We start from the raw sequence: 25,427 nt of genomic DNA, 5'->3' as shown, positions 1-25,427 counted from the left end.
TGGTGTGTAGGATTATAACATTATTACTAAGTTTTGGGAGACTACCACGTTGCCTCGAAATAACAGCAATCCCAAACCATGCAAAGAGTACTTACCTATCGATTATTTTTATCTTCGATACTAATAAGTCGCTTCTGAATAAAGATCTATGTAACTCCTGAACACGAATGTCCCTAACAATACAAGATTTGGCAGCATGAGCGAGAGCACCGGCTGCGGGAGCACCAATGACGATGAGGAGATGGAGCTGGGCGCAGGCACGGTGCCGCCCATCTCTTCCAGCGCACCCATCGACGACGGACAGTTTGCTGCCAATATAGATCTCAGGTTTACAGTTATTTGTGTATCCAACATTCTTGTTCGGTCTGGCGAGATAACCTGGATTACATATAACGTCGTTATATCTGCCAGTCGCCCAAGAATGCAATGTCTGGCATTGGTCTCTGCCGAGATAAGTTCTGTGTAAGAATTTTTAAGGCTAGGTTTGTGAAGTCTGCCAATCCGCACTACTGTAGTACTATCATATCCCCTGTTAGTAGTAGAGGAGGCCGATATTATTGTATTAATGAACTTCAGGTACGGAGGACAATATCTGACGCCGGAGCAGTTGCCAGAGTTCTGTGACCAGCTTCATCACCTGGTCGAGGTTATCAGAAACATACAGTCTTATGCGAAAGTCACGGGGGAGTATCCAAGGTAATTACCTACTTACTTATCAGTGTTTAGTTTTGGTTTATAAGTAACCTACTTGCTATTAGATCTGAGGAAATTCGGTTTTAATTTTTAAGAGCTATCATTGGGTTAGGTTTTCCATTGAAATACTCATTAACTTAAGTAGGGTTCTTTTGGATTTAGGATATGAGTAGTGTTATGAAATTTATATTTGTTCGGTTACTCTATGTATTCAGTATGTAGGTAGAAATTTGCTTATGACAAAAAATAATTTCGACAGTACTTCATATATCGGCAGTCTAAATTTATTAGGGGGAGGGATCAGGGAATGTTTAGGCTTTGCCTTTCAATATCTACTTATGTTTCAAATATTCTTTGTGTAGTAAACTAGAGCGCCGTTTGGAAGAGGAGGCGCGCGAGGTGTCAGCACTGGCGGCGGAGGCGCGCAACGCTCGGGAGGTGGTGGCTCGCGCGCACTCAGCGCCGGGCGGTGCGCGCGCAGAGGAAACATCTCACCGCGCATCTCGCCAGTCTGCGGGAGACTGGTAAGGCGTGGTGGTTCTTGTACTATGAGTGGGACCACTGCAATGATCACTTTTGTCGCCACGGGCTTAGCTACCGTGGGACTAGGTGGTGCAGTGCACCGGTGCACCTGAGGCAAGGACGTACTTGGACCCAGACCTGTGGCTTTTTTTAGTTCTCGACTTTGTAAAACCTTATAAAACAATCTTACCTACCAACAAGTTTAATCGGGGACATTGTTTTACGCCCTGTCCGGGTTTTTGCATGGGCTAAGCGTGTTACACGCACTAGGCCGCAGTGGCCCTATTTTTTGCACCTGGACCTTTAGTTATCTAGCTGAGCCGCAGTTTGCAGATTAAAAGCAATGTACGACTACTGTTGTGTTCCGGTTTGAACGAAATTGTTAGTAGTTAATTATGGTTGTGCTCAAAGACTCCACCGACCCTGTGGTCTTCGAACCTTTGCTCGATGAAGTTAAGGTTTGTACGCGTAAAGTAGTCTGCTATGTGGATCTTTTAGCATTACGCATTCATTGTCGCGTATTTTTTTATTCACTATCGAGTGATCAATCCCTTATTTCTTAACCAGTAAAGTGCACGATGAGCCAGTGAGATTATCTTCATATGAATTCATTTTACCTATACACCCTATGGTTTATTATAGAACAAGCAAACGGCACTGGAATGTCTCGTTCGTTTGATAGAAAGCCGACAGTCTGCTCTCGCTCGCACAACAGCGCCACCACAACCGTTACCTCCACCGGAACCGAGGGACAATGAAGGTACTATATCTTTGGATATATGACTTGTCTTTATTCAAACAAGTCATAAATTAGGGCAGCGGCTTGGTTGTGTGACTTTCAATCTTTATCCGTCTTTTGGTATGCTTTCGATTGCAATAAATAAAGGCAGTATAAGATATGACCGAGGATAGTTCATGAAAGAACGGTGTAAATAGAAAGTTTATTGAATCAATGTGTAAATGTCATTTCATCTTAATCCTAAGATGTCCAAATCTTAATGTAAGTCACGCGGATATACATTCAAGACGCATGATTTTAATTAATTCCAATATGTTCACACTTTCTTGTATGCTTGGTGATAGAATTATATTTTCTAGACACAACAGCTACTACAGGACCTACTGGCCGTAAACGTCACGACGGCTCCGGTCGGAGGACCAACTGCAAGCGCAGAAGAAAAGACACCAACAGGGAACCACGCTCCGTGCCGTTGTCTGTAGAGCCAAGCAGGCATGCGCCTACACCTCAGGTATGACAAAATGATGAACATTGTATCCAAAAGATTTGTTTCTTTTATCTTTTTAAATTTGAGTACAATTGAGATCAGTGAATGCCAGTTTGAAGTTAGTCACGAGTGGTGATAAATTTATAATTTTATTAACTACACAGTGAATGCCTCGGTGGCGTAGTTGTATTGCATGTCCGGTACAACAGCGCTCTGAGGTCCTGGGGTTCGGAATCCCGGGCCGGCAAAGTGATATTTGGGTTTTTCTGCTCAGTATCAGCCCGGAGTCTGGAAGTTGTGCCCGATATGGCGATAGGCTCGCCCCCTATCACATCATGGGACGGAACATACTTGGCGTAAAGTGGGTGCCCTAGTTGCGCCTCTGCATACCCTTCGGGGATAAAATGCGTGATGTTATGTTTATGTACACAGTGAATGATGTGTAACTTAGGAGGTAAACGTTTGTTTAAGTCATTCTTAATATTATTATCTCTGTGTTGTTTTTATTGCATTCAAGTTAATTATTATTTATTTAAAACGTAGGTGCGTAACTTTAAGCCGGCGAACTCAGATTACTGTTACTATATTCGGGCATTGAAAAGTTTGGTGTAGGATTCTAGTAATACAACCGTGTTTTATTGTCATCAGGTGACCCTCTACATCCAGGGCAACGAAAGCACATCCAGGTACAGAGTGGGAAGCACCGGGGCTGTCGCGTTGACGCCCCTGGAGCTGCCATCTGGTGGCAGCGTTAGAGACATACTCTTCTTCACCACTAATTAAACTGGTTTTACGTAACGAGTTCCAGCCCGAGAGCAGCAAAAGCTTATAAATTGTTTTACTAAAATATTTTTTTATTTTAAATAAGTGGTGTGTGCTAAATTCTATTGATTGGACTATTTTGGCCATCGAAGATAACGTTTAAAACTTTTATAAAGTAAGCAGCAATTATTTAAAAAATATTTTATTAAATATAATTTAAATTACAAACCGAAACTTAATGAAAAGGTTGAGTTACAAAATTGATATATTTCTATAGCTAATAATGCTATCTTTTATTTTTGTGTATGTAAACAAAATTTTGCCATAGTCTATGTTGCCAGAGTTAGTGATTTTTGGACAGTTTTTAAAATATTATTGGTGGGATAGCATTCTAGAAGAGAATATTCGGAGATCTTTAAGCTGCTGGGGCTGCTGTTTCTGCTGCCGCGGGTGCGGGGACGTCAGGATTAGCTTCAGGGCTAGACCTTGCCTGAAAGAGTTCGTTCGTTAGTATGTCAGAAATGCTCACCCTAGATCCCGTGTTGGGACCTTGCTCAACTTTTGTGCTTTAATAAACATTTACAAAATAACTATACTTAGAAAGTGACGAAGTACGACGAAATTGGTTCTAATATTTTTCTGTAACATAATTACCACATGTTCAAGGTGCCTTTGATACCACACACAAAAAGGTAATAGTTACTCGTCAACTAAAAAAAATGGTAAAAATGTATTTAGAGCTTTCTGCAGCCAAGGCCGGGAATGTTGAGAAGTAACTAACAGTCTTATTTATAAACTCGTTTTAGTCTTAAGAGGTGGTTAAGAATTGCTTAAATATAGCTGTCAAAAACATCACCGGTTCCTAGTTTAAACCTAATTGAGAGGCAAGATGGCGGTTTTCGACGTACAGCTGATCGAGTAAATTTGTGTTTTACTAAGCATAGCTTTGCGAATTTTTTAGAAGTAAGACTGATAATGTCTATCTAAAATTTATCTGGAATATCATACCTCAGCAACGGCTGTAGCAGCTGATGGAGGAGTTATTCCACCAGAAGTAGCGTCTTCTGCTACTTTTGATTCTGCTACTTCTTCTTTTTTTTCTTCTTCTGGAGCTGGCGCTGCATGACTAAGCTATAAATAAACGATCGTTTTAAAACGTTTTATAGAACAAAACACATAAAATACCAAGTCCTAATTTAATACGCCTGTTCACTTTTACAGTCGCTGTGACCGAAATCGGCAAGGAAGACAATTTTATGACGTTTTGTGACGTCATTGTCATTAAGGTGCGTGTGTGGAAGCGAGATAGCGAGGTCTTCGGAAAATAATGCGTAGATAAATCCTTTAGTACTTTTAATATTTATAATACTATTTCTTGCCTAAATTGTGATGTTATTTGCCAACAACGCAATGTTATTTTAAAATCATACTTAGTGAAACAACACATAGAAATAAAACTCTCTTCAATATTCTTATTTCAACTATAGTATTTTGGTCTGTTAGTAATTGGTATTGATTATCTTTCAACTTCATTTGTTTATCATGTAACGTTACGATTATAAATTATTAGATTGCTTGGTTATTAGGTAAATTGTACATAATATCTATTGATTCCGTATAAGCAGGTACCTACGGTAAATGCGTGAAGTCGTAAATAAGTTAATTATCATAATTCGCAGTTAGAAAGTGAATTATTACGGCTATTAGCTACGCATTATTGAATATTGAACCATTGAAGATACTGTTAAGCCTCCTTTTGACCTTGATTAATTCCAAATTCCGGTTTCCCAGTGAATCTTGAAAATATAAAATCAGACTATCTACCAGTCATTACTATATGTGAATATATTAGTAATGTAATAACAAAATAATTTTATCGTCGTGATATTCGATTTAATATCATTCTATTTCTCTACAAAGTTATATGGTCTCATTTTGATATTTTATAGAAATCGATCATAGATCCCAGATGCCAAATAGCCCAATCTGTGTTGAAGCACACTGAATCTATTGGTGATTAATATGCTTTATAAGATTTAAGATTTTAGTAATTTCTTTCTACATTATTGTTGTATCTTAATACTTTATTTTAGCTAACAGTTGTTCTTCGGAAATAAGTAATATAGGCTTCGAATTCCCCTGTTTCTAGTGCAAAATTTTACATAATATATTTTTAATATAGGTAGACTGCTTTTCTTCCATAATCTTCTACTGCTTCTTAATCTATATTCTGTTCTTTTTGATTGAATTTTTCAGGTTTGATATTTCTCTAACTCTTGTTATGTTGTAAACATCATGGTAACATAAATGCATTGCTTCTTCCGAATATGTGAGCAGGATTCTATACGTCTTAACACCAAGCCACACTGCACTTAATAAGTCAATATCTTCCTCATTATTAATTGTAAATTTAATTTAAATTACATACCTTAACGGCCACGAAGGCAAACAGGGCTACAACAACAAGAAGCTTCATCTTAAACTGTTCCGCAATGGGTTTTGGATTTTTCGAGATATTTGACTTGAAATGATATGTGTGTCTCTGGTTCTGAAAATGTAGAGATGTTTGAGTAGTGGTAACCAGGGTTGCAGGCGGGTCAGCACTATTTTTAAGGATTTGCAAGTTTCTCAACTGATTTTTACTGATCACCGACAAACGCGTACAACACCAGATGAATCATGAATGTGCTGTAGGCATTCTAAGAAAGGAATTGAGGAAATAAGATTAGTCATTGGTCTCGTATGGCCCTACAAGAAGGGAGCAGGCAATGTGGGGCTCAGTTACTTACGTTTTTTTGTTTATTTTTTTTTGAGATCTGCCGTGGTTATCACCGGCCACCCTGCTAACGGTGTACAAGCGATCCCCTGGCTTAGCAACCACGGCAGTCCCTGGGAAGATTTGGTGGGCCCTACCGTTATCACTGAGGGTGTCAGCGGACGGTACGCTGGCGACCCACGGCTATCCGGTTACAGGGCACGGGAGGACGAAGGGAGGAACTAGAGGAAAGAAAGAGAAAAGGAAGGAGAAGGAGCTTTCTTAGGTTGGCTGGAAGGAAGAGGGAAGGGAAATGTTTGCGAATCCTTATAGGCCTCAATATGTATTTGGCAACCATGAGATATACACACTGAACTGTGTGCCTAGGGTCGCGGCAAATGTACCACCATGCATGGGCGTGCATTTAGTGTGAAGACCTCAAGAATTGCCTCGGGGGGAAGGCTTAGTTACATTTGGGCCATCCATCAATGAAGTCCAGATGGGAAGCCAACGTCCTAGCTTATAAATTCCAGGTTTCCACTGAGGATAGCTCTACTAAGTAAAACAGATTGTGATAGTCTGCTATCTGTTTTTGTACGCTGCCATTCGGCATGAGGGTAGATAAAGTTAGCCAAATATTAGTAGGAACATGAATTGGCCGCAAGGCGTGACGCCTTTAGTATTTTTTTCCAATGTAACACTTTGACAATTATTTTTAACGTATACGTACTTACTTAATTTGCCTGAAATCATATCTCATTTAAGAGGTACCATGTAGGGCTTGCAATAAGGGCTAGATGATTCATTATGATTCAACCTAGTGTACATACCTACCTAGTCTTTCCTTTTCGTTCTGTCCATATAAAATTACGCATAAGGGACATCCTACAGAAACATGCATTTCTTTTAGATTTTTCTCTTTATGAATTGATCACTTGGAACTGCGTTTTAATTAAAAATTAACTTGTTAATCACTCCAATACACGTGTCCGTGGCGGGAATTCAATTAAAAATAATTTCATGCGCCGTCTTGAATGCAAGGTAATGAGAACTTTCTTTGATATTAGGTTATTTTTACTATGAAAGAGGAGAAGAACAGGTCTTTTGTCTGCATGCACACAGTACATAAGTAATTTTATTTACAACTTCGTATAAGAGCGTCGCCAACTGATGGCCCAGGGGGAGGAAGTTGATATGGAAAATGAGAAAAGTATGAATTAAAGTAAAGTCGAGAGCTCAATATGTTTTCTCCCATTCCCCCCTCTCCTGCTTTAACAATAGCATACATAGAGCAGAGCGTAATTGAGCGTGCGGCATATTAGGAATGGTATCGGTAAATTCATTCGAGTTTTAGGATCTCTAGGGGGGGGGGGGGGCAGCTGCTCCTCCCTGGTGACGCCCTTGACTTCCTATTTTACGGCACTTCTACTTTGCCGTTGCTGTGCTTATATACTCACTTTATAAATTGTGTCGACCAGCGAGCGAGTAGATTGCTTAAATTTTATGTGATCTTCATCGTCCATAGACACCCACGTCACCAGAAGAACTAAGGATTCGTCGCCAACCGCCCAGGAATAGAAATTGGGAAAAGCAGGGTGGTGTTTTATACTGCAAACATAGGTACTCACTTACGTAAATGTGGGGAAGTATTAAGATATAATATAATATGGCTTAGAACCATAATGTTATCACCTAATGTTATGTAAGTAGGTATACATAATATTAGACTACTCTGGCAGTGCCGTGCAGTGCTTTTGGGTGTTCTGTTTTGTATTACTCCAGTTTATAGGCAGTCGTACCTTACAACATGGGAGAAACTTGCAGTCCCGGATCTTGCATTTTTTGGAGGCGGGGCTAAATCTGGATAATGCCGCCCTCGACCACTTATATTTTTACCTTTGTCATCATTTCGCGCCCCGCGGGAAATACTTAATTCATGTGTTTAATGTACTGAACGTCTCAGTAGTCAAAGTTGCGTTAATGATGAGTCGTGTATGCGTCTGCCAAGTGTGAATTTGCCGCCCTATGAATTCGCCGCCCGGGGCACGGGCCCTGGCTTATACTTTTTAACTATATTTATTTCCGATCCCATGATCGGTTTTAGATCGAAAGTTCCCAAGATTTTGTCAACAGACAGAGGTTTTTTATAATAAAACGTACTTAGTAAGAATTTTTGTTATAAGCCATGTAAGTTTAAGAATTTTTATGCCGGCTAGCTTTAGGTAGGTAAGATAAGATACCTAATAAGCCGGCGAGTCTTGATGGCTTCTTCTCAATAAGGTAATCCTCACCACGCATAAACTGTGCTTTACCCTTAGAGCTCTACCGGTATGATGAGAAATGTAATCGTGGAAAAGTTAATTGAGACTCTGAAATATGAATTTTACACATTTTATGAATCATAGAAAAATATATCTTCGGTTCTTTAGTCGTAGGTACCTATTACGTCGGTCAAAACTGTACATTTATGCTATTCGGTTAAGAGTGAAGAAAATATACAGACGAATAATTAAAAAATGTCTGCAATATTGCTGAATATTCAATAATAAGTAAATTATGTACATACCTATTTATTATGTACTATTTATGTTTTATTTTTAGTTTTATTGTTCTTAAGATGTTTGGACATGTATCCGAATGAATTCCAATACGTTCCAATTTCTATTCTGTTAATTAAACAAATTTTTTCATAATACTATAAAATTTTAATTGATTATGCATATAATAAAGAATTAATGAATCCATTTTATTAATTAGTATAAACGTAATTAAAAAAATTTGATTCCATGTTTATTTCATAGCGTGAACTACATTTATTAGGTACTAAATTACTGTAAAAACTTCTACGTGCAACCGAACGCATAACCTTGAGACGTTGGCATACTTGGCAGTTCTTCTGGCGTTTGGCAGCTGGGAAAAAATAATTGGTCTGATTTATTTAAATATCAATCGGAAATATCTGAATGATGCACATCGTGTGAATTACTTGTTAATTAAACAAAATCTGCAACAAGTACGTGACGACATTTAATTTATAAAAATGGCATCTCGGGGTGGTGTTATGGTTACGGGAACAAACGGGGCTGATTATGAACATCGGGAAAAAGTGGCTATTCAGTATCAACTAAGGTATGTTTCTCGACACAAAATAATGTAAATAACAGCCTAGCTTACTCTACATTCACTCAGTTCCAATATGATTTTTTTTTCTGAGCTCTCGACTATTTTTTAAGACAGTTCCGTAGAATTATTTTTAGCCGAAAGCAATCGATGTCGAATTATGTTGCGCGCCAATTATTTGAATGTATTCATGGTCGAGGCTACTATGTGTTGTGGTATTTTGTGGTATGTAAGAGGAAATATTTAGAAATGAATGAGGATATTAAACAAAAGTTCAAAGGGATGCCTTTTTTTCAAACTCTCCCTTTTGAATGTAGAATCTATTGGCTGCTTGAGTTAAGTTAAGGCAACATATGGGTTACAGATGTTGCATACATCTAAATTTATATTCATTATAATATTCCAATGTCCCAAAACACATTATTTTTAAATTGTTATTATTCTTCCAAGTCAACAAGTACCGTTGAATATTATTATTTTTATTACAAATAATTAATGTATATTATACCACACATAATGGAAAGTAGGTGGTAGGTTTGCCTACTCCATTTATTTTAATCTATAATATTCCTAATAGGTTTAAAACTTCTTTCTGTCATTCCTTAACACACCCTTACCTACTAAGCTGTGAGAATGACTCAATGCACTTAATCATCCTTGGTACAAAAGGATTTTTTATTAATTTTTATGATTAGCTTAACATGGACCCTGATTTCACATTTTGAAAGTTCATAATTAACATGTAACACCTCATCAGGTTTATGACAATTCATATTGACAGACAGAATGCTGTTCCACACTTATTTCGTAGCAGATTTAGTTTATATTGTCATACGCTGTCTGATATCAACTGCAACCAAGACAGGAGGTCTTCTATATCTGCCTTAAATACACAAAATATTTAGGCAAAAATTATTTTATTATTATTTGTTATCAGGCAGGAAATTTGGCTAACTGAATTACCTGTATTCTGCAATTCTTGAGCCCAGTTTCACTTCCAAGCAAAATATTTATCAAGTTCTTAAACCCACTCACATTTATTAATCTCTCGACTCCACAATATGAAATTGATTATGTCTTGTACTGCTATGTTACAGTCCACTGAACAAATCGAGGTTGAAATACTGTGTGTTCTTCCACCATGTCCTGTTCCTGACGATGATGGCCAAGCTGTCTGCCGACATACTCGACAAACTCGACATATTCATATTGGAGATTGAGGAGTTGCAGATACCACCAGTATGTATATATGTATTTATTTGCTAAGCATATTGCATAGATAAAAAGGTAAGACTATTTTGTGACAGAAAGATGTCAAAATTAAGTCTACTTCTTTTTTGCTAAAGAATAATAAATACTATCAATAATAAAAAAAAGCATTTACATTTCTGAGTAAACTGCTTTTTTTTCTGCTTGCTGCTATAGTCTATTACTATGGCCTTACACTGTTAATGGAAAGAAAAACATTGAAACATTTCTGACAACTTGTGTTGTGCAGTTAGCAATGTGTTGAATGACAAAAAAGCAATATTTTGATCTAGACATGGACATGGACTTTTAGGTTTAGGTTCTGGTACTGATGATCTTTCATAGTTTTTGAGATACATAGGCCAAGTCACAACCATATTGTTATAATCATATCTCAATATTGGGTCCAGAATGTGTAACTATTTTAAAATCTGGAGTTTTCAATAATTATATTTTTTTCTAATTCCAGCCACTCTGGTGGGAGTACATCTGGTGTCTCTCCCTACTACTGTCCTTTATAGGCCTGTCAGCGATCAAACGGAACAACATCAAGCAGTTAAGACGTTACATGTATGGTATAGTGGGGCTCGGTTTCTTACCGTTGCTCTACTGTGTGCTGTACTACTGCGGTGACGTGTGGAGGTACCTCACGAGGGATGAGGATGAGGAAGACAGCTCAGAGGTTGAGATTGAGCTGTGGCAGGTATGTTATATATTTCTTTTTATATACTGCCACGCTAAGCTAAAAAATCAAAATCTTGATTTTTATGTTGTCAGATAGCTTAAAGAAATACCCATCCAATGAACTTATCTAAATAACCGTATCTTGTCTAGAACATTTTAAAAAAAACCTCAGAAAAAATTCTCTATCTCAGATTTCCATAAAAACTATGTAACTATATTTATAAGACTTCGATTATCTCGAAATAAGGTTTCCCTGACATACCGCTTTTGCGCTTAGCACGGCAGTTAATAGGCATGGCAAAATTATGTCAAGCAGGGTCCAGAATTCAGATAGAGAATTTACTGATTAGAAATGATTACTCCTTGCCAGTCGACATAATTATGCTAACCCGTTCGTATCTGAATATACACATACATCCCGCAACACACTTATGTGGCTCACTGTGGTGTGTTTTTCATGCTTGTAAGTTTTTTTTTCGTTCTCTCCGGTTTAAGCACAAGAAGTTTCATACAAGGCTGAGCATGTATTTGAATATTCAATTGGATGGCCCCATAATTTTTTAGTTTTATTCACTTCAATGATTTCTAATTTCGTATTTAAATTACTCATATCCGCTAACATAAGTAGAGTATTCAAAGATAAGCAGTAAAAAAGTCTAGGTAATTCCTGAGGCTGTTGTCATTAAAAATAAATATTATATTATGAAGAGTTAATGCAAGAGTATAGTTGGAGGATGTTGGGGTAGAATGGATATTCAGAAATTCTGGCCATGGATAAATGAATAAACATGAAATGGTGAATTATTATTTATATAGTTTTGTAATTATTATGCTAATGGTTGCCTATATTGTGGTTATCAATTAGATAAGAGAAAAGTAAAAAAATATCGTATTCGTAACAATGATTTTCTTAGTTTCGACCCTAAATCTCCTAAGTGATATTGGATTGTTCTGTTTAGTATTAGCTCGGAGTTCACCTAGCCCTTATTACATGTACATAGGGTTCATTGTTTTATTGCATAATAAATGGTACTTTTATTTACAGGGATATCCGTACGGTCTGCTGTGGTACGCGTTCGTCCTGCTAGCGTCACAAGTACATTTCTTCCAGTTATATTTCTCATACAATCTACTTAAGGCATGGCGGGCCAGAGGATCATTAAGGAAAACCGACTAAACTGATATTACAATAACGTTCATTTTACGTCGACGCAGTGTCACTGCCAAGTGCAAATGAGGCGAGTGTGCAGTGTATAAAAAATAATGAGGAGTTGAATTTATATTTAAATGTCTTTTTATTTATGTTTATTTGTGGTTTCGCCCGTTATTTATTTAGAAATTAATGAATATGTACGCCATATAATACTTTATAAATATCTATGTCTTCGAAGTAATAACTATGTTGTCCTTTTCTACGTAATTTAAAATAATGTAAGAGTGAAAAAGACGAACATTATTCAAGTTGTAGGTAAGGAAGTTTGTACAGTAAATTTGGGAGTAATTTGTCGTGTCTCTATTTGTCTGAAAAATGATTAATGAATTTAAAATGTTCATGTAACTATTCTAGATATTTTGACGTTGATGTGAGTATTTAAAATGGACATGGAAATGTGCAAAACGACTCAACGAAGTTCAAATTATGTACCCAATAATTGTACATATTTAGTCATTACACCCAAATTTAATATAATAAGAAATTTGAATGGAATAATGGCAACCCTTTTACTTTGACAAATGTTACCATTTTTAAAACCAAAATGGAGTGAGCCTAAGGCCTACATTTAATGTAAAAAAAAAACTTATGTAAAAACATTATCAAAGTAAATTAATTTGTAGACAACCTAGATTATTCAATGTCTATTTTAGATACATGTTATAGATTCGGTAGTTGGAAGCACAAATGACATTTTTATATAAATATATACGTTTGAAATATATTTTTTCACTTATTGTATATACTTAATTATTGGAATGCAATTCGTACCAGTTGGAAATTAATACAGTTATTTACGCCTTGTTTTAAACTTAAATGACATGTAAACAAGTAAGCGTGAAATGGAACGTATTTTTAAAATTAACGGATATAATGTTTGGGCGGGAATTTGTGAATAATATTGTTACTTGATAAAAAACTTAAAAGGGCGATGCTAATACGACTGAGTAGTTGAATTTAACATAGATTTATGTCGTTATGGGTCGAGGCATGGTACTTGACAGCTAGAAGAAACTAGAGGGTATTGTTGCACAATTGTGCATGTATTCAAGAATTATCCATTCATAAACGGACACACCGCACAGTTCGAAGTCATATTAATTAGATGAATACTACCACAAAAACCCCATCGAGATAAATTATATATTGAGTAGGTAACTAAAGGGTCATTTTGGCATTGCGTTAATAAATAAAACCATATACTCGTGTGTACCAGCTGACATTGTGTCAAAAATCAATCACGAATAACGAATATTTTCGTAAAAATTCCTGATTATAGTTTTTTAATTTTTTGATCACTGTAGTTTAGTGCGAATGTGATGCGTTCTTGAGTATATCTGATTCGAACGTGTGATCTGTCGCCCCGGCGAATTTTCTTAGTAGGCCGTATAAAATGAACGAAACTTTTTATTGATATTTATTTTGTTCTAAACCTACACCTTTTTATTTTACATAATATACGGTTAGAGAAACTTATTATACTGCTCTTTTTGATAAAATCAAGTAGGTACATATGTGGTTTCATTTAATAACGCCGTGTCATAATGATACTGTATTACTGACATTACAAAGCGTAACTACTAACTCGATAAGACCCTTATTATTCATCGCAGTGTATACAGCACTTAGGGTTGCCAACCGGACTATAATATATAGTATTATACTATATTTTGGGTCTGCGTACTATATACTGTTGAAAAAATATATAGTACGCAAAAATATTATATTTCAAACACATCAATCTAATAACTTCATTTTAAAAATATATGATTACTCGTTTACGTTGACTTTTGAGTGATGGGAAAGCGTGTATCCGAACTTTTATAAAAATAAATCAGTGACATATATATACATATTTCTAAATTTGCCTTTTTCATAAAATACTATAATTTTTTGAAGCGTTATATATTTTTTTAACATCTTATTTTGAAAAATACTATATTTCGCCGAAGCATTGTTGGCAACCTTAACAGCACGGTATTACGATATCGCTCTCCTCGTCAACATCCTTTTAAACCTAATTCGTTGCATTCAAGGTCATTCATTAAGTATATGCCTTTACCTATACTAAGTGATTCTATTAGTTTTACCGTTAACTGTGTTATTGACATATTTCAAGCTACAATATCTGGTGTAGAAATATAATGTAGTTCCATAAATGTTTGTAACATACTCTTCCATAAACAATATGATAGTTAATGAGGTAATTTATTAATTATATCTAAAACAGGGAATTTCCGAGCGCAGTGTAACTGGCAGACATAAGATAAGAAAATGTGTGAAAAGAATAAAATTCTGATAAATGGCATACATGATATACAATCAAAAAATTTGCCCATATCTCATTATCGCACATGCTTCAATTTGGGATTCCCACCAATTATGACGATCCTAAAGATAAAAATCTTCACTATTTGGATCAGAGGTGCCCAAACTTTTTTTTTCATAGATGCCTTCCATAATTTTGCTTCCAGTGGACCTTCTTTTAGGTTTCACAGCGAAAGTACATTACAACTACCGTCCAGCCATCGCGGAGGCTATGTTGGGATCACCCTGCCCTTTACCTTACGACCCCTATCAATATTATCTGCTTGCATTGATAGGTAAACCAGATACATTTTCGTGGACCCCCATTTATTAGTCACGCCATCGTAGACCCCGACAAGTCTTCCATGGATCCTGGGGATCCACCTAGACCACTTTAGGAATCAATGATCTGGAAAGATCCCATCTTCACTTGCACTCATTATAAGATGATCTTCCCATGTTATAATCTTGGCCTTTTCCCGTGGTATTGCTAGACCGACACGATTGAAGTATCAAAAGGCAAACGAATTCAAAACCTCGGTTCTAATGTTGATTAACGAGACCCTATTCGCTATCAAAACCACTATTCAATAGCTGGAACCACATATCTATAGCACACTCTGTTTGGTTTAGTTTTAATTAGTTGTACAAGATTAATTTTTGTACACCATAGAGCCGAAACACCCAAATTATATTGGAGTCAAAGAACATAAAAAATCATTTAAAAATACAAAAATAATAACAAAGAAAACTCACGCGGAATTGATAGATCAAGCACATCGCACGCGCCACCGCAAGGGACGAGCGGGACGTGTGCGGGGCCGCGGGGTGGGGAAGGGTGTGCTGTTAAAGGTCGGCTGTAGTAGTAGGTATAAGGGAGCGAACGACATGCGCCGAATTTTTATTAATTCAAAAGCTAACCTGCTTGTCAAAATTTTAATATGTTTTTGAGATAAAATATAACATATGTTAAAAATAGTGCACCTGATTCTCGAAGAAACTAATTTTGGGTTTGTAATATACTAAAAACAATGTAAATGTATGGGTCATAAGTATAGCCCAACATACATTTATTGCGAAGTCACACTTTGCAAAGCGATACGTGTTCATAGCAATAAACTTATTGTTTTTTGAGCCTTTTGTTTCATACGTTTAAGTACGGATTAACATTGGATTATAATTAGGATATTTGGAAGGATACACAATTAATCTGTTTTTTCCATAATCAATATTAAAGCGATAATCTTTGAAACTAGGCGCGACTCCAGCGATTAGTCATTAATGTAAGGAAATTGCTCTAAGCAAAAGCTTGACTGAACAGAACATTATCAACGTTATTGTCATGAAGATAAAGTATTTTTTCTTTGTCACTGAAGCTCTTTATCGTTGTGTGTTTTTGAAAAATAAATACTTTATTACTTTTGTCAATTGGCGGAGGAATCGCGCAACAAACACAAAAATAAAAACATACAGTCGAATTGAGAACTTCCTCCATTTTTTGAAGTCGGTAAAATTCACCTTTCAAAGGATGGCTTTTGAATATTTAAAATCGCAAAACTCTAAAATTTGAGGCGGCGGAATAGGATCAAAAATATCCGTCCATAATTTTGTCATGTTATGCAGGTGTCGGTCAGTTTTATTAATCCACTGGACGTCGTAACAACCCTTGCCTGGACCATGAGTCGTTGTACGGTTTGGTCTCATTGATATTACAGGTCCAATAGGGTGAAAATGCGTGAGTGGTAAAAACGAGTAAAATTGCGATTGATATCTTAGGTTTACGCGAAATACAGATATTGAAATAAATTATTTTTCCCGCGTTACCATGACCATTAAGGCTGTAATGTCTTCGAAACGTCGTAAGGAAATTATAATATAAAAATCGCGATAAACTGGAAAAATAGTTTTATTTCAAAAATACTCTTGTGATTCACATACATCAACTGAACTGCAATAAAAATCTTGAAGATGACAATCAATTTACAGAATTTTATTTAAAGGTAACGAATAAAAGGGATTTCATGTGTCATTAATTCAATTAACTTCCCTACACATTGTCCCTCTTTAGCCCTATTTACCCTGTCTTGGTACAGTCTCAGAAGGTCGCGCGAGAAAGAGTTGGTTGCGCGAGGTCTATAACTTATATGTCTACTATGTTAAGTATGTAAATAAGTTTTCAATGATTTTATATTGTGTTAGTTTGTTTTGAATTTTCCCTCGAGGCATTGTTTTTAATAATAAAAATGTTTTATAAAAAGTGGATGTTTTGTTTGAATACATTACGGCAAAACATTGCCAACGAAACAAACCGAATGCTTCTAGTCACAGAGACTAATCTATACCGATTTTATAAGAAAGATAAAACTAGACAAAGAGCGATAAACTAGTTTTAAAAATATGTAACATACATACATGTTACAATATTATGACAAATATTTTATAAAAATATTTTCTGGCAATGCGAAAAGAGTTACTATGCTATTATAGATTAAAAAGCAAACAACCAAAGCCGTGCAATAAAGTTTATTCCATTTTCATCGTTCATTCATTCGGTCAGTTCCGTTCAGTCTTCGTCAGCTATGTGCACGTCGTCGTCGGAGCCTTCGTCAGCGGTGGGCGGGCTCCCTGCATCAGCGGAGTCAGGAGTCGTCCTGCGCCACTTGGCACGACGGTTTTGGAACCACGTTTTTACCTGCAGACAATAATTATCAAGTTGAAGGAAGGAATTTGAAGTGAACTGAGTATTAAGTATTATACTCAGTAAAATATCTAGACATGGACGAATTAAAGGTTATTTTTTATCTATGGTAAGAGGGCTCAATTTCGTCTTTGGGATTGTCTTTTTTGCAAATTATGGGCCTTCTAATCGAAGGACAGCTTTGGTTATAGATAAAGGTGCATCATGTTTCAGTTAGAACAAAATCAAAGTGAAATAATTTTCTTAACAATCTTCATTTGCCATCTCTAGTGTTATCAATGAGAGTGGAGATAAAAAATTTACCGATATACTTAGCTTAATTGAATTTGTGTATTATATAAAAAAACAAAGTTTGTCTTACCTGCCGATCACTAAGTCTAAGCGTGGAAGCGAGGGTCCTCCTCTCATCAGGGCTGAGATACTTGCTGGCGTTGAAACGACGCTCCAGCGCGCCGGTCTGCGTAGCAGTAAACCGCACCTGCCCTCCCTTCCGTCTGCCTCCCAAGCCCCACCACGGATTGCAGCAGTTTGGAGGTACTGGAAATACATTGCAGTTAGCAACAGTATACGTATAATTAACAAGTAAAGAAATTTGTCCCCTCTTTTCAATTCATTGTATTCTGTTTGGCGAAAATAATGTATTTGTTGTTTACATTTTTTTTTACCGAATATCGTAATTTATGTTTCCATATAGAAACAAATTTAGAGATGCAAAGATAGACAGTAATTGGAATTTGCCAATCTTGAAGATACGGTTTTATTACCTTTTAATGCTAGATTAACTAGAATAACCGCGTAAAACATTAGCTTGTACATTTTATCAATTGTATATTGATAAGTTATTGGTTTATTTGAAAATGTTGTACATTTATCCTTATCTATGTTATCAGTCTATAAAAAATGTCACAGTTGTTTTCCTGTCACACACATACTTATATTATATCGTATTTGGCCTAAATTGTTTTTTATCTGTTAATATTTGAGAATTCTAATTTCAAATGTTTTGGGAGAAATTATAGATAAACGACGGTTGGCAAACCACCGTGTACGGTTGTTTTTGGCGGCAAATCAAACTTTCTAATAGCACATTTATCACTTTGACCATTCGCAGCGCTCGCGTCGCTGCTGGTTTTTGGGCATGAGTCAAATAACATCGCCAGCGAGTCAGGCGTGGTGTTGGTTGGTAGCTCAAAACAATGGGAAATTGTATAGCGCTCATTTCGAGCGAAATGCGAGATGATCTGAGCACGTGTGGTGTGACGACTGTTGCAGTATTGGGTCAACCCCACATAGACTGAGATAAAGAGAGAATAAAGAAAATTGTTGATAATATTGCATTTAGAGATATATTTAATTTCTCCAAAAACAGATAGCGTTTAATTATAACGATAATCCAGATTTAACAAGATATCAGATAAACAACANTTTTGAGATTACAAACATATTAGGGGTAACCATATTAGGTATTTATATCAATATCAGTTATAACATTGTTATACAAACTGTGATATTTTTTTAAGCGGATTAGCATAGTATTGAAGAATGGTATATCAGATATAATAAGTATGTTTATCTTAATTATTATATTTTTTACACTTATATACATTAAGTATATTATGTAGGCGTATTAAATACCAAAGTCATTCTCTATCAGTGCTCCTTAGAGAGACGCATTTAGATTTTAGCTATCGCAATTTAAAATGATGCAGAGTATAGGCAAAGGTTAAGGATTTAGTGATGAAAATAATTTACTAAATAATAAACATACTTGTATCATAGCATCACAGTTCATTCAGCTAGACTGATTTCGATGCAGTCTTCTCTATTAAACGAAATTCTAGTAAAAACTTCATCGAATTCCTGCCTTGACTGACAGATGGATGGTTTAAACTGATGACTAGAAACCTGAAGTTTACACGAATGCCTTATCCAACGTAGAAGAACACTAAGAAGAGATTAATAATAAAAGTTAAACCTTACTGAGAGTTTTAATAATAAGTATAATTTAAAAATGTTTAAATGTTTAAAAGCTTTTATTCGCTCCAGCCGCCTTAAAAGCTTGTTATGGCGTTCGGGATATTTGTTTGGACATCCCGAACAAACTGCTCAAAAGTGGCGAAGAGTGAAATTTTCCGCAAGGTAACCCAACAACATATAGATACTAATAAATGTAAATACTCATACACATAAATGTGGTTTGCAAATAGTTCTAATAATTGGATTTCACATGAATTACCAAATGGAAGCTAGTAGGAATCAGATTATATGGACCTTTCACCACTGCTGTTTAAGGTTAACATTGGAATAGCTTTATCACCAAAACAAGCCTTTAAGGCCGGTGGAGCGAAAACAAACGGTTATGCTTAATTTACCGCCATTTTTAATAAATGATCTAAATCACTGTTTTTAATATAATTTAAAAATGGACCAATCAGAACAAAGTATTTTTGACATGCTTACAAATGAGTTACTTTGATTGGTTTATTCTCAGAATCGGATTGAAGATTGAGATTGGGATCCTTTATTGAAAACGGCTGGACTATTGGCGAATAACTTAGCCAATAAATATGACTATACCTATAAATTATGAGTAACGAATACATCCGAAAAAACCTATTCGTCCATTCGTCTGTATTCGGCAAGTATCTTAATCAGAGGAAGGATAAGGAACATTTCAAACATGTTGAGATAAAGGATACAAATTTAAGAAAAAATGATTCGACCAAAGTAAAATTATTACAGAATATAGATAATAAATGAATTTTCATATTTCAACTGTAATCGGAAAAGAACATTTTTAGCATTATGCTTACTTTTATGGTAGGATATTCTTCAATATAATTTCGAAAATATCACGCTAAGCCGTATTTTGTCTATCGTGAAATGTCAATGAGTGTGATTATAAGATTATAGTTGTTAAAATAGGATAGTAGTATTATGGTGGAAATGATAATCTCTGTATTTAACAACAATCTGATAGATTAAATAAAATAATCAGGGGATTTAGTGAGGTGATCAATAGGAATTAAATGCTATGTTATTGCGGTAGTATGGACTATGGGGAAACCCGAAAGCCTTGGAGAAACCGGAAAATTGTCATGTCATATGGCACGATAAAGACTCTTTTGTAAAAATAATTTTGACGAAATGGTGTAATCAAACATGAGTTGTTTAAAATAGTTTACGTTATTCTTTCGTGTAAATTAATTTTATCGGAAAACATCGAGATAACTGAGGCTGGTCAAGTTTGTCAAATATATTTATTAACTAACAAATTGGTAATAAGTCATAACGTTCTACTAATTATATTTATTAATGTATAACTTAATTTCTTGTCATGCTATTTAAGTACACGAGTGGGGCATGTTTCAGAATCTATACTTAATTGTATTATATTTACATTACTTAAATTACATGAAAACCTAACTAGGAACAAAATTGTTTGCAATTTTGCTTGACGGTAGATATGGGTAAGGTGCATTGGTGTAAAGGAAAAAAGGATCCGTTCTTCTCAGAGCCAACAGTTTACTGGTGGTAGGATACAGTGGCGAAAAGTGAAATTTTTCAAACGGTAACCCAAGGAAAAATGCCTTAGTGAACATATCGCGGCCAATTTAATAAAAAAAAAGACAAACGTAAATATACCTAAAAAGGGAAAGCCGGTAGGAATCGATTTGTATGGACACATCGCCACTGGTAGGATATATTTTATATCCGCCCAGGTAGCGACCACCGTACACAAGGTGTTAAAACCCACATTAGCCTATATAAGTGTGTAGCGTTCCAGGATGAGCCTGTGTATATCCAGTTCCAACAGGCCCGAATAATTGAGTCAACTACCAAGGCGTAATTATCTCTCGTCAGTCGACGTTCTATTGGACTCAACTCCATTTACCATCACGTGCAACTGCATTGGTGTTACTTTCCCGTGCTCATACATTTAAAAAAAACAGACAATATTACATGCGAATTTAATACTTTAGATTTGTCACTAGCGACAACGGTGAAGGAAAACATCGTGAGGAAACCTGCACATCTGAGAAGTTCTCTATAGGAATTTCGAAGGTGTGTGAAGTGTACCAACACGCACTAGGCCAGCGTGGTGGACTAAGGCCTAATCCCTCTCAGTAGTAGAGGAGGCCCGTGCTCAGCAGTCGGCAAGTATATAATACAGGGCTGATATTATTATATTATTATACTAGCGACAAATACCCATACTACTTTTATTGGTGGTTTGGTTAACACGAAACGTCCTCGGCATCACGGGCGGCCTTAGGCCTATTATCTATATATATATAAAAATGAGTCCCTATTTCCCTTGGCCATCGCATCACGCGTGAACGCGTGGAACAATTTCGCTAATTCATTTTTGTTGTATTAATTATTATCAGGAGAAGGTTCTTATGAAAGAAAAAAATAAGGAAGTTGAGCGGAACATTAGAAAATTTAAGAAAACTTAACGACAATATTAATTTTACTTGGTTAACATAACTGTCAGCGATTGACAGAACGCGCGCTGCAAATGCATAGTTAAGACGGGACAACGTCTGTCGAGTCAACTAGTATTAGCATATAATATGTAAATCTAGAACAGACGTACTTACCTCGTCGGTGGGAAACATTTTATTAATCTAAATCTGCTCTGAGCGATATTTGTCAAAAATATTCATAGACCTTCGTATTTTTTAATCATAGGGTAATTTTAATATAAAGCTGTTTTACAGATTTTATAGCTTTTTTATATTATAATATTCTTCCGGAGTGGTGGACTAAGGCCTAATCATGGTAGTAGAGGAAGCCCGTGCTCAACAGTGGGACAGTTTATAATCCAGGACTGATATCATATATTAACTGTAATATTTTTTATCATTCATTTAATCCTATTACGATAAAGGAAACTATAAGCGATCTAATAAGATTTGGCTTTAGATTACAAATTAGAATATTTATACATTAATGCCTAATTCATACGTATTACAATGCGATAGTTCTCTCTTTACTAGTTAGGTATCTTCTATTCTAACTTGTTCTATGGATCTTATTTTTGATTCGAACGCGTAAAGAAGCACGAGCTCTCACTAACTCGCCGTGCTACTGAGAACGTTCTTAAATAGTAGACGCAATATCTGTGGCCGTTGTCAAGACATTTTTTACCATAGTTTACGCTTATAGAAACAAAAATGTGTATAAGACTTACATATCCCAGCAATCTTATGGCTATGATATATAAACGATTATGGAAAAGTCTTGGTAAAGGCCCTTGATGTTTCATAATTTAATATCTAAATGTCAGTCTAACGCTATAAATATAAAACACTATCACACGGGAATTCACATTATCATTCTATAAATAGAAATGGATTAATAATTCCGGAAATTCTTTCTTATATTCAAAGTAACAATAATTATTGTTCATTTTCCTTACATTTCATAATATTTATAGGTTTTCTTGTATTAATCTTAGGATATATCTTGTGGAATATAATACTATAATACCTTGATAATACCTTGTGGAATCTAATATGTCATACAAATAACAAATGAGGTTGTTGCAATATAATCACCAAATTGTATAACTATGTTCGATTAAATGGTATTGTGAACAATAATCATTATCTAAGATTACAATAATCGACTTAAAAACTTTATTTAGGTGCTGACGTCGATACTAATTTGTTATTATTGTCGTTATGTCACTTTGTTTATTGATTTCCTTAAACAGATTTTGTGTTTATTTTTTAAAAGTGTTTCCTTGTGACTTCACTGGTGTTACAGTTCGTTCGTGGCATAAATAACGGCTTAGTATAACAGTCGGGTATAATATAGCTCCCTGCTAGCAATAAAATCATAATTGGAAGAGTAATTTGAGCGGTAACCACGTTCAAACAAACAATCTCTTCAGAAGAGACTTTATACAGGGTCTTTTTGATATAACGTTAGATGAAACCACATACTTGTCTCTACGTATGCTAACGTTGTGCCCAAAATCATTCATAAATAACAATTATTGTTTTCCAAAATTACGGTTTATTTTTCCCGTCTAACCGCCATTTTCAACAAACGGTCGCAACCGATTTCGATCTATTTCAAAAATGGACCAATCAGAACAAAGTATTTTTGACATGCTTACAAATGAGTTATTTTGATTGGTTCAATCTTGGAATCGGATTAAAGATTGAGATTGGGATTTTTTATTGAAAACAGCTGTTAATGAGGCGTAAATGACGCTCGCTTCTCTTACAAAGTGTAAGAATGTCACTAGAAGTAGACTAATGTTCCATGCGACATGTTGAGTACCTATATTAAAAATGTGAAATATAGAGTACATGGCCAGTTTGCGACATTTATTCCCCTGACCACCACACATTCATTAAAGTATAGTGGATATCACCTATGACTTATGAGGCACTTCCAGCCCAACAACGCTCAGATTTGAAGGAAATATTTGAGGATCACAAACATGACACGGGGTTTCAAATACCTTGCTCAACCAGTCTTATAGGCTTAGCAAAGAATTATTGCTGCAATATATCCAGAGTAAATCCTATCCCAGTAATAATATAACAAAATTGTGAAGACGTTTGAATATTTCTTAGAAGAAAACGCGTTCGAATATTTTATAAATTTTTAAACCATTACGGAATTAACTTAACTAATTAGCAAGTACGCCAATAAAGTTTAATTCCAATGTATTTTTAAGAAATATTCTTCACAAGCAAACCTGTGAAAATAATTTAGTCATAGGTAGATAAAATTGCCGGCGGCCTAAAACCTATCATCATTAATCTTCATTTCTTTGTTTTACTATTTACTATTCATCCACAACACTACCACAATCTTCTTGGAAGTGGTGATCACCTATAAGATCTTGCTCGTTTATTGCTTAATTTAGGGTGGAAAAAAGCTTAACACAATTTAAGATCCAAATAAAAAATGTACATCGTGTATAAACATTGACCTATTGCTGTATTCTCTATAATTGAGAGGGATCAGACCTTATACCCACTACGCTATCCTAATGCCTAAATTTCTTTATAGGAAGAGGGGAGAGATAAGAAAGACAGTCCAGAGACCTAATTCGTTTTATCTTCATTGTTAAAAAACTCGTTAGGTACTTGAGAATAAATATATTTGTAACCACCAAAGGGTTAAAGGTAGGTTTCAGTGAAGCAAACCTGAAGACTGTCGCTGCAATCCTTATCCCTTCGAGGCTATTGCAGCTCAACTAGAAGCGGCAATAGCTAAACATTTCTATATTAGATTCTTACATCTAAATTCTCATCAAAAATATAATAAAATTCTTACCTCTATCAAATCCGAACGTCTGCCGCAGCGTGTACGGATGCGTTACGTATCTATTCGCTATCAACTGGTTTCTTAGTATCTGATTACTGTTTAGCATCGGCTCGCTGTAATAACTGATCTGGTACACTGGATCTTTCCCTCTGTACGTCCATGGTAGGTTGGCCTTGATCGGTGTGGGTTGCAGCGGGTACGTGTTCCTTCTCTGTTCCAGATTGATTTTCGTGAAATCCATTTCATTTTGTACTTCGCATATTACATTAAACTTTGTCGTGTTATCTTTATCATCGTCTCTATGCTCTTTGACCTCAGTAGTACACGTCAGTGGTTTCGTCGGCTCCTGGCTTAAGTTCTTGTACGGTTTCTTCTTAACATCCTGCAGGATATCCTCGATCAGGAAGGATTTTCTTTGCCTACACGCGCACATTATGGTGGCTGGTGTATCACTGTCGAATTTGTTATCAGTGTAAAAATTATCAATACAAGTACGGCACTCGATAGCTACTTATTTAATGGATACGTATGATGTTTGATTAAGTACAGCCGATTAGCGGGGATTGGTTGGTGATAGGAGTGTCTCTGGGCCGAATGTTCGCGAATGTGGTCGTACTTTTTCTAAGGCGGTTAGCATCAATATTACTAAATTCCGATTTAGTCTACCAATTTAGTATTTTACATGAAGATGCCTATGATAAATGCAATGAACTAAGAACATTAAATTTTTAGACGAACTCCGAAGATATTAAATAAACAAGTACTTTTTTCATAAATAAATTGTGAATTGTTAAAAAGTATAGACGTGAAATGATATTTAAAAAAAAGTTATGTGCGTCTCCATTAAGTACATATATTTTTTATGGTAATTATTTCCGTAGAATTAATTCCATTCCTAGATTT

At 35.6% G+C, this 25,427-nt stretch overlaps 3 protein-coding genes and 1 long non-coding RNA gene across 4 annotated transcripts; 3 read left to right on the top strand and 1 right to left on the bottom strand.

The window, feature by feature from the left end:
* Positions 1-191: 191 nt before the first annotated feature.
* LOC119193784 lies at positions 192-1,221 on the top strand. Its single transcript, XM_037447503.1, has 3 exons — positions 192-327; positions 577-696; positions 1,056-1,221. Exons 1-3 carry the CDS (start codon positions 197-199, stop codon positions 1,219-1,221), a joined length of 417 nt encoding a protein of 138 aa, XP_037303400.1. The 5' UTR covers positions 192-196.
* A 395-nt stretch (positions 1,222-1,616) lies between these two features.
* On the top strand, positions 1,617-3,427 carry LOC119192123. The gene is made up of 4 exons (XR_005113580.1): positions 1,617-1,673; positions 1,858-1,975; positions 2,314-2,465; positions 3,090-3,427. It is a non-coding gene; the product is annotated as an uncharacterized LOC119192123 (long non-coding RNA).
* A 5,389-nt stretch (positions 3,428-8,816) lies between these two features.
* On the top strand, positions 8,817-15,664 carry LOC115440920 (protein jagunal). The gene is made up of 4 exons (XM_030165436.2): positions 8,817-9,087; positions 10,176-10,317; positions 10,796-11,029; positions 12,056-15,664. Exons 1-4 carry the CDS (start codon positions 8,999-9,001, stop codon positions 12,185-12,187), a joined length of 597 nt encoding a protein of 198 aa, XP_030021296.1. The 5' UTR covers positions 8,817-8,998; the 3' UTR covers positions 12,188-15,664.
* Positions 15,665-17,038: 1,374 nt separating this feature from the next.
* LOC115440918 (homeobox protein Hox-A7) lies at positions 17,039-25,026 on the bottom strand. The gene is made up of 3 exons (XM_030165435.2): positions 24,534-25,026; positions 17,590-17,765; positions 17,039-17,222 (listed from the first exon to the last, which is right to left on the bottom strand). Exons 1-3 carry the CDS (start codon positions 24,955-24,957, stop codon positions 17,094-17,096), a joined length of 729 nt encoding a protein of 242 aa, XP_030021295.2. The 5' UTR covers positions 24,958-25,026; the 3' UTR covers positions 17,039-17,093.
* Positions 25,027-25,427: the final 401 nt, after the last annotated feature.

The sequence above is a fragment of the Manduca sexta genome, chromosome 6 (genome assembly GCF_014839805.1).
Source record: "Manduca sexta isolate Smith_Timp_Sample1 chromosome 6, JHU_Msex_v1.0, whole genome shotgun sequence".
Classification (NCBI taxonomy): Eukaryota; Metazoa; Arthropoda; class Insecta; order Lepidoptera; family Sphingidae; genus Manduca; species Manduca sexta.
This window is presented reverse-complemented; position numbering and strand designations above follow the sequence as displayed.

Excerpts from the sequence above, each read along its gene's own strand:
- LOC119193784 (XM_037447503.1), top strand. The coding sequence starts at position 197 with ATGAGCGAGAGCACCGGCTGCGGGAGCACCAATGACGATGAGGAGATG. Across the intron at positions 328-576 it reads GCTGCCAATATAGATCTCAG|GTACGGAGGACAATATCTGA; the intron begins GTTTACAGTTAT and ends AATGAACTTCAG. Across the intron at positions 697-1,055 it reads GTCACGGGGGAGTATCCAAG|TAAACTAGAGCGCCGTTTGG; the intron begins GTAATTACCTAC and ends TTCTTTGTGTAG.
- LOC115440920 (XM_030165436.2), top strand. The coding sequence starts at position 8,999 with ATGGCATCTCGGGGTGGTGTTATGGTTACGGGAACAAACGGGGCTGAT. Across the intron at positions 10,318-10,795 it reads AGGAGTTGCAGATACCACCA|CCACTCTGGTGGGAGTACAT; the intron begins GTATGTATATAT and ends TTCTAATTCCAG. Across the intron at positions 11,030-12,055 it reads TTGAGATTGAGCTGTGGCAG|GGATATCCGTACGGTCTGCT; the intron begins GTATGTTATATA and ends TTTTATTTACAG.
- LOC115440918 (XM_030165435.2), bottom strand. The coding sequence starts at position 24,957 with ATGTGCGCGTGTAGGCAAAGAAAATCCTTCCTGATCGAGGATATCCTG. Across the intron at positions 17,766-24,533 it reads GACGTTCGGATTTGATAGAG|TACCTCCAAACTGCTGCAAT; the intron begins GTAAGAATTTTA and ends ATGTATTTCCAG. Across the intron at positions 17,223-17,589 it reads TTAGACTTAGTGATCGGCAG|GTAAAAACGTGGTTCCAAAA; the intron begins GTAAGACAAACT and ends TATTGTCTGCAG.